Source organism: Limulus polyphemus, unplaced genomic scaffold (assembly GCF_000517525.1).
Source record: "Limulus polyphemus unplaced genomic scaffold, Limulus_polyphemus-2.1.2 Scaffold428, whole genome shotgun sequence".
NCBI classification, from domain to species: domain Eukaryota; kingdom Metazoa; phylum Arthropoda; class Merostomata; order Xiphosura; family Limulidae; genus Limulus; species Limulus polyphemus.
The window spans coordinates 7,561-16,812 of record NW_013666038.1 but is presented as its reverse complement, the minus strand read 5'-3'; the positions used below and the strand labels follow the sequence as shown (position 1 = coordinate 16,812).

Here is a 9,252-nt window from a genome sequence, read left to right as displayed (position 1 = left end):
CCTACCTGGTCGTTTCTTGGGCTCAATGTCACATGTGGACTTCCATTTCTTCAGCACATTGCCAAATGTCGACCTGGGAATGTTTAATTGTTGCACAATAGCACATACAGACATTTTTCCCAAATGACATCCAACTATCATTCCTCCTCTGAAACTCTGTTAGCTCTTTCCGAGTACTTATCATTCAGTGTACAAGTTCGGAATGACTTCCGAGTAAACCGCTGATCATCCTTATAGGCCAAACTATTTGCACATTTTGTCATCACATCCATTTTGCTGCAATCAGAGGTGTGTCCCATGACTATTGGATATTGGTAGGATAGTGTATATTTCTTGTTTTTCATGCGTATTCTTTATTTATTATTATAAAAGTAACTAAAATGTAAAAAAAGTAGAAACTTATTAGGTTAGGTAAGATAATGGAAAAAAACAAATAATAAAAATTCATCACAATGTATACTTGTGAGCAGCTCATGTATTATGTAATTCGATATGGTAATATGAAGTGCACATATGCAGAGTGATTTACAACTTGTGTTAGGATCATTAGTTAGGCATAGTTCAAAGGTCTATAAAACAATAAAGTATAAATAAATGTATACTGTTACAACTTTAAGCTTATTAGGATAAACAACTGTGGTTTCCTCTTACAATTTGCAGTCATTCTAGAAAGAAAAAAGGGTAATTTAAATTTAACTCCTAATTTTATATGGTGGTTACAAGGTTGGTCAAATCGACCAACCCTGTATAGTAATGGTAGAAAAAATAATAACAACAAAAAAAAAAAACGTTTGAGATTTATAGAAGGTTTTAGAGATTATGCAAATAAAATTTGAAAATTTTCAGATGAAGAAAAGTATTTTTAATCTTAACATGAAAATCACTTTGCACTCAGAGCAGTCAACACTCCGACTCCATATAATAACAGATAAACTTTTATTAAAAATACTTAATTACAAATTCTGTTTCTTTTTTCTTCAAAAGACTTGTAATGTTTACTGAAAGCTCACCAAATTTTGTGAAGCTACATGAAGTACTTTCAGAGTTATAGAACATATATCTTCATGGTTACGCTGTGGTTACAAGGTAAAGTAAAATACATGAACCTGTTGTGAAAGTGTTAATGTGTCATAGTTACATATTCTTTTTATGTAAAGACTGAGCTCAAGTTTATCATTCCTCAAGAATATCCTATATAAATGAATCAAATGTTCCAGAACTGTAGCATTAACTAATTCTTTTTCATACTCACTGTGACTGTTCCAGCATTGTCCGTAAATAATCATACTTTCCATTGGTACTGTCTACAGATGACTGACATGAAGATGACTGCACAGTTCCCATTTGGACAGAAGTTACATGTAACACTTGTTGCTTCTGAAATGCTTCAAGTCGTTTTTCTGTCTGCTGAAGACGTTCTGTTAACTCCTGGATCTCAGCCCGTGCCTGAGACAAAGATTGCTCCACTTTCTGGACATAGACAGCATCACTTTTCTGACTTGTCATACTCAGCAATGTTGCCATTTGATGCTATAACATGTAAGAAGATTGTGATTTTTTCGTCATAAATAAACCAATTATGATACAAGAAAAAGTAAGCATAACACATTCCTCTTTTTAAGCTTTTATGCAATGTAAGCAAATGTACATTTTGTAAATTTGATAAATATACTCAATTTAAGAATGATGTATCATCAGAGTTGTTAAAGTATTTTGAAATAGACTTCACATTAAAACTGGTCTATTAGTGGAATTTGCAAATCAAGTATTCATCAGGCTCATTAATCGACTACATAAAACTAACTGATTATTCTTATGAGACAAATATTCCTATTTTCAGCTGATTTTGTTTCTTGAACTATTTTCAGCTTGTTTTAGTTTGTTAAAGACATTTTAGAACAACCATTAATTTAATATGATAGACAACAATCTAAGATTAAGATACTTTTTAATCTTAAACTGTTGTACGTGAAGATGTATCATATATACAATGTATTACAAAACATGTAACAAGTTGAAAATACAATGAATACCTTTCAGTGTGTTTCTCCATACAATTTTTCATTAGCCTCCTCTACTAAAATTAAATAAACTAATTCTTTGTTAATATTTTCATTGCTTCAAGAATTGACACTGATTAATTGTGTTGAACAACTGTGAATTACTACTAAATAGTAGTGAGAAATCATCATGGCAATCTTTCAATTACTTGGACTGTTGGAATAATCAAAAACAATGATAACTGGAAACACCAGTTTTAATTAGTTGATTATTTTTGTGACATTAGTTGAATTATTGTAATTTTGATTAATCGATTGTTTTATTTGACACTAATTGATGCTAACAGGTAATCAACTGTATTTGTTAATCAAATTAATTGTCCAGCTCTATGTCACACCTTTTGTAAAAAACAAACAAAAAGTTTTAAAAATTCTAGATTCTAAATTGGTAAAGCCTAGAACAAAGCTTGAATTTCCTGTATAATTTATCCCTTAATAATATAGAGCCCTTATACAACATGTTCTGATATTTCACAGAAATGTTTAAATTATTCAGAATAACATTATTATGCTTTGGCCAGATTTTGTTAATGTGAAGGTACTCATGTAAATCTAGGGATAGCCAAAAACACTTCTTTGGGCTCATCAAAAAATACAATTAGTATTTTCTTTAAGAATATAAAATAAAAATTACATCAGTATTATAACAGAATTATTTAAATATATATTTATCATACTTCACCAACATAAAGACAAAAATATTTAACTTTTCATATACCTTGTTAAATGTAATGTCCTTAGCTTTTTATGAGATGAACCATGCAAAAAATATGGTTGTTAACATTTTCCTTACCTGTAAATTATTTTTCATACTTACCTCAGTAGTCATTCTCGAGCATCTGCCTTTGAAATTTTGTGCATGCCACTAGCCTTGAGCTATCTCACACAAGACATTTATTATAATGTGAACTCTGCTAGCACATGATGTAATCATCATGTGACAATAGTCCCTCCACCAATATGATGACACATCCCTCATGCACAGTAGATCCCCATAAGTACTTGCACACAAAATTAACTTTATTCTTTGAAGAGGCCAAAATAATGTGCACCAGTAGTTGGGAAGAAGGGTGGGAAGGTGTGCAGAGGGAGGTAAGTATCTATCAAAAATATATTTTCAGATAAGGAAAATGATAACTTACAAAATGATATACTTATCTCTGTGCACACAGTAGCTAGAATCTCACACTGACATGGTGGAAGGGCTGGTGCAATTGGAAAACCTTGGATGAGCTCCCTTTAGAGAAGGTGACTGATGGGGAAACTCATGAAGTGTGACACTATATAGGGTAGAGTTGCTAGAGAGGTAACACTAATGCAGGGTATACTTTTCACCAATATAGAAGCAAAAAAGGAGAATGGCAAAACAAGGCAATATGTTGCAGGGATGGGTGGAAAAAAAAGATCATCTACGCATTTTCACACAACAGGTCACTTGGAAATGAGGAGTAGTGTTGTAGCGTGGCTAGGGCAATGATCAGACCATATAGATTTGCCCCATCTAAGTGGCCAAACTCTGGGGAAATTTGTATATCATATAATAGGGGTAACCTACACTACACTGAAACCCCTGTCCTACTTCTCACTGAACTGTGCTGCTCATTTGGACTCTCTCTCCAGAAGAATCACATAATTGGTGAGGAATTCTCCAAGTTTACCACTCCAACTGCTAAGAACTGGGGGTGGCAAGGGTATCTTATGCCCCACTTGAAAACCAAAGGGTTTGGATAAATTTGCATCGGGGAGACACAGGAGAGGTGCCTAGACCCATTCAAACCTAACCACTGCAAAAGTCTTTTATTGGAGAAAGTGTGATGGCTGACTGCAAATTCTAATTTGAAAAGCTAGTGTGAATAAGCAGGGGAAGTGAGCAGAACTCCTCCAATGCTGACCGTTTCCATGATAGTTGATGGTAGGTACAGTCTGGAATGGACAATGAAATATATATATATAAACACACACACACACACACAATTGTTGCAGTCTTGTAGAAAACCCTATGTGATATGATGAAGCATGATACAGACTATGAGCATCTCAATTCATGGAGGAATAGATGATCTGGATGAGGTGATGAATCCATCCAGTAACCATAGAGCAGAAGAGTTCCCAGAAGAAAAGGGATGCCATGGCAAGAATAAACGATTGTGGGAACCCTTAAATGGAGCTGTGCATGCCAAATTACACCTGACTACCCAAACTAGACACAAAAGTTTGTTTGTTATAGATTTTGTGCAAAGCTACACGAGAGCTATCTGCACTAGCTGTCCCTAATTTAGCAGTGTAAGACAAGAGGGAAGGCAGCTAGTCATCACCACCCACTGCCAACTCTTGGGCTACTCTTTTACCAATGAATAGTGGGATTGCCTGTCACATTATAATGTCTCCACGGCTGAAAGAGTGAGCATGTTTGGTGTGACGGGGATTCGAACCCGTGACCTGCAGATTGCAAGTCGAGTGCCCTAATCACATGGCCATGCTGGGCCAGGACACAAAAGAAAATCAGGGTTAGTATGATCATAGAAGGGTGAGATTGATGGAAGGAGTAGAGAAGAAAAGGTACAATCTCTCTCATGAGTTTCTAAAGTCTTAGGAAGAGATGAGTCAAGGAATAAAATCAAGAAGGATCTGTTAAATAACGTAAGGGGAGCAACCAGGGTGCAAAGATCAGATCTATGATGACCACAAGCAAGAAGGAGAAGGAAATAGGTTTTAAGAGAGAGATGATATAAGGAGCAAGTGGCTAAGGGCTCAAACCGGGCCTCTTTAAAAGTGTGTAGAACCACATTAAGATTCCAGCTGGGCAAAGGAACCAAATGAGGGGGGACAATGAATTAGGAAAGACTAGAACAAAGTGGAAAAATAAGAGAAGAAAAGAGACACCCATAGCATAAAAGATGAATGGTAATTGAAAAGTCTGTTTGATAGCCTGCAATGGTAGAAACCGTCAATGTTTGATCAAACAAACTAGTGAAAAAGGCCAAAAGGTGGATGGCTTGTTAGTAGAGAGAAGTGAATAGACCAGCAGTGAAAAAATTGGTACTTTCATTGATAGATGGAGAGCTTAGAAGGGTGACATGAAAGGGATAAAAGGGCTACGAGGTCAGAGAAACCTGACTGGGGAGCAAGGGATCAGATAAATCCCACACATATAACAAAAGAACGACATTGTGGGGTGAAAAGAGACATATGAGGTTGAACCTAGTGCCTAAGATAGAGACAGAGGTGCCCTAGAAGAAAAATAAACCAAAACCAAGCCAGCAAAAAGGAGTGTCATGAATCAATGCAGACACATAGGAGAAGGTAAAATGGAGGGTACAAGTACTAGGTGAGTTACAGGGGATCAGAATAAGAGGCATTTAGTATTGAGAAGCATGGTGAGCACATCAAGCATTGGCTTGCTTAGATTACAAAAATCCCAATGAAATACCTGAAAATGAAGTGACTAACTTGTAGAAGGAATACTATCCAACTGAGAGAGTCCATTTGCCATGTTCAAAGCCCCACATTCATGAAAGGCTGTCAGACGATCCTGATGTGAGTGAGTCCTATAAAGAAAGTCCCAAATGCTAAAGCAAAGGTCCGAGCCTAACAATTGATATGGGAAATGACCGTAAAATTTTCAAGTAGATCATAACCAAGTGACCCACAATATGAAGTAGGAACACACCTGATTGAATGGACAGCCAAAAGTTCCAAAAGGTTGATGTGAAAGGTATGCTCCATAGGAGACCAGATCTTTGAAACTGTGAAGTCTTCTAGAGACATGAAAATCCAGACTGGAGGCAGCAGCTTCACAAGAGAGGACAGAGGATTGTGAGAGATCTTCCATTAGTCATTCATAGTCCACTTAAGAAGCCTTAGTGGGACAAGATGGACTAGAGACATGAGAGTCCTCAGAAGAGATAGAAATTCTCATGCAGGAAGTATAAGAGAGGCAAAAGTCGAGATGTCTAGACATTCCATGTCCAACAAATGAATGGGGGAAGGATTAGTCTGACTAAGTCAAACACTAAGTTGGAGTCAGGACTGACTTGGAAAACTTAACCAGCTAACCCACCTCTGGGGGAAAAATGATGTGCCTTTCTGTGAAGAAGCCTCAAAAAATTTAGTCATTCATATAATAATGAAAACGAAGTCTGATACTGTGGACATGGCAAGCAAGTGCTCAATTGAACATGTAAGGATCCGAAGAAGAAAGCTCAAAACTGGTACACATCATTCTTGTGAAAGAAACAACAGGAGAATGGGCAGCAATCAGAATATGTAGAAAGGCGTCTCAGACATCAACCTTGGTCATACATAGTCTGAGTGAAAAGGAGGAAGAAACCCCCCTCCATCCTGAACTGAGGAACCACCAGCCAGTGGTTGAGCGAGGAAAGGCAGATGATTGGATGCCAGTCCCTGGTATTTTGGGAGAAAACAAAAATATGAGAATAAAACCATAGAGAGGGCAAAGGATCCTCTTGAAGACTCTCATGTCCAAAAGATCCAATACTATGGCCTCAAGTTGCAGAATATGCTGAGGATCAGAAGGAGGAAAAAGGGCAGAAGAGCAAGAGACAATAAGTGATGAAAAAAGCTGTGTGTAAGAACCTGAATGACCACCTGGTTGGCCATAAAAGTCCAAGGGTCTGCAAAAAGAAATAGATGTGCCTAAGCCAACTAGGTAGAAAGGGAGGGAGTCAACAATAGGACATGTGACAGTCAACCTGGTGAGAAGCAGTAGAGAAAGAAAAGTGATAGAAGATGGTAAATCCTAACCCTAACATTTGTGAATCAACATTTTTCCTAAAAACATATGTATTTAGTGCTAATACTACAGTATAATGATTAAAATAAATAGATAAGTGATATAGCATGATTTTTCAATGCTATAGAAAAATAATAAAAGTCACATATGTGCTACTCATTTCTTTTCAAAACCAAGATGTTTTAAAATGTATAACAAAGGAATATGGTCCTAAACCATGTACAGGCTTAAAAAAAAAGAGTCAGTTTCTATAATAAGCACCACCCACTTCTTATTTTAAAACACAGCACACAACGTTTCTTCACTTGCCTTGCTTATCATCATATGATTTGCCAAAAGTGATACACAGTGAATTGAATAAGGAGGTATAAATACTGACACCTTACGATTAGAATTGGTTAAAAATTTTCCCACCGACTTTGACCATGCCCAGACGCTGTTTTATAATGAAAATACTGCTCATAGATGGCAGAACAAGCACTAAAGTACAAGAAAAAGTATAGTGCATTAAATAAGGTGGTATCGAAATTGACACCTTACCACTAAGATTGGTTGAGAAAATTTTCCACTGACTTTGAATACACCCAGACACTGTTTTATAAATGTGTTTATTTGTAATTAAGCACAAAGCTACACAATGGGCTATCTGTGCTCTGCCCACCCCGGGTATCGAAACCCGGATTCTAGCATTGTAAGTCCGCAGACATTCCGCTGTGCTAGTGGGGGGCTTGTTTTATAAAGAAAAAAATACTATAAAATGTTTAAATACTGCTCATAGATGGCAGAACAAGCACCAAAATTCAATGAAAAATTAAAAAGATATTTTAGTCTTAGAAGGAGCTTATTTGTAGTTTAAAACATATTTTGGATTATATTTGTTAAATGTCCTTTTAAACATAATTAAATAAAAAAAATAATTCAATAATTAAATATTATGCTACTATTTTCAAAAATTAAATCTGATATACAATTTTAAATAAGTTCTCTATAATTTCTTTTGATTCACAGGTGCAGTTTTGCCCTCAGATCAAGACAATATAGATATGGTAATCATAAGATTAAATAAAACGTAAAATATTTCAAAGCCCCTCGGATGTGAAAAAAAAGTATACTGCAGTTGTTTTGGTGTCCTTTGTAGGGATTATGAGTTTTGTTCCATTGATGTTAGACAGAAATCAACGATACTTCTAAATATACACTAATTAACCCTATCATTATGAGTAGCTAGGGGTCAGAGGGCATGTCATCACATTTGTAGACTTAGATTCAAAATTTTATTGAACTACTATTTTATGAATGTATGGTAATAAACTTGGTTTCAAACTGTAGATTTTAATTCAAATTTTAGACTTATACATTAGTTAATTTCTTAATTTGAAAGTAAATTTAAAAAACCCTAAATATCCATTTTTGTGTGTCACGCTGGTATGTTATATAGTTTCATATGAATTATAAACTCAAATTTCTGATATTGGCGAGCTAGAATATAAAATAAGAACCTCCTACCTTTTCTATTTGCTGAGATATCATGATATTAATCAAATCCACCATATTAGTTCTGCCCACCACTTCATCATTTGAGAAGACTTATTTATCTATGCCTCCTTTTTATACCTACAAGTTTATAACCAAACAAAAGCTCTACATTTCCTTTATGTAATTCTATTAGTCTTTCTAAGTTATTTATGAGGAAAAGGGATGTTCATAAGCACTTTCACACCTATATTACCACTAAGACCCGACCAGCAAGTTTATTGGAATGGATACAACTTTGTACAGGGTCATATCATGAATATTTTCTCTCATTTTATATAGTACTTTAGATAATTCTTGTTGTAACTACCATACTGTGTACATAAGCCGAGAAATCCTACCCCACTGTGTTATCAGAACCAGGATTTGAATAAACTCATCCACTTATCGATCCACATTCAAATACCTAACAAGTTTATTGGATCAGCCCAGACTTTCTACAAAGCCATAGCATAAGCATTTTATAACACTTTAGACAATTCTCTTTGTAACCATTATACTGTCAACAAGTTGATAAATCCTACCCCACTGTGTTTTCAAAGCAAGGAAAGTTCTGGGAATTGTGCCACAAAAGCTTGTTTGATATTGATGGTGTCAAAGTACTCAAAGTACAGTAACACCTAAACAGGAATGGTGATTCATTGCTTTATATTCGGGCAGTTTTCTACTACAGCTGCTAACAGTAGAATAAACATAGGAAATAGGTGAAGATTATATGAAATTCTCAGATTTACTTTGGAACTTCTTTATCCATTGTTTCTTCTAGTTTCTAAGCCATCTGCTAGCAATAAAATAACTACAGAAAATAAGTGTGAAATGTGAGAAGTGTAAACTCTAACCATAAAGACTCTAAATTTTGTGAACAATATTGTACATTTTATTTTGCATTTGCAACATTTATTTTCA

The 9,252-nt window shown here is 35.4% G+C and overlaps 1 protein-coding gene across 1 annotated transcript in view; it reads right to left on the bottom strand.

The window, feature by feature from the left end:
- Positions 1-9,252, bottom strand: part of LOC106458200 — a 25,612-nt gene that overhangs the window by 14,062 nt on the left and 2,298 nt on the right. The window contains exon 2 of the mRNA XM_013917676.2: positions 1,253-1,530. Coding sequence (XP_013773130.2) covers positions 1,253-1,530 — 278 coding nt within the window. The remainder of the gene's footprint in view (positions 1-1,252; positions 1,531-9,252) is intronic.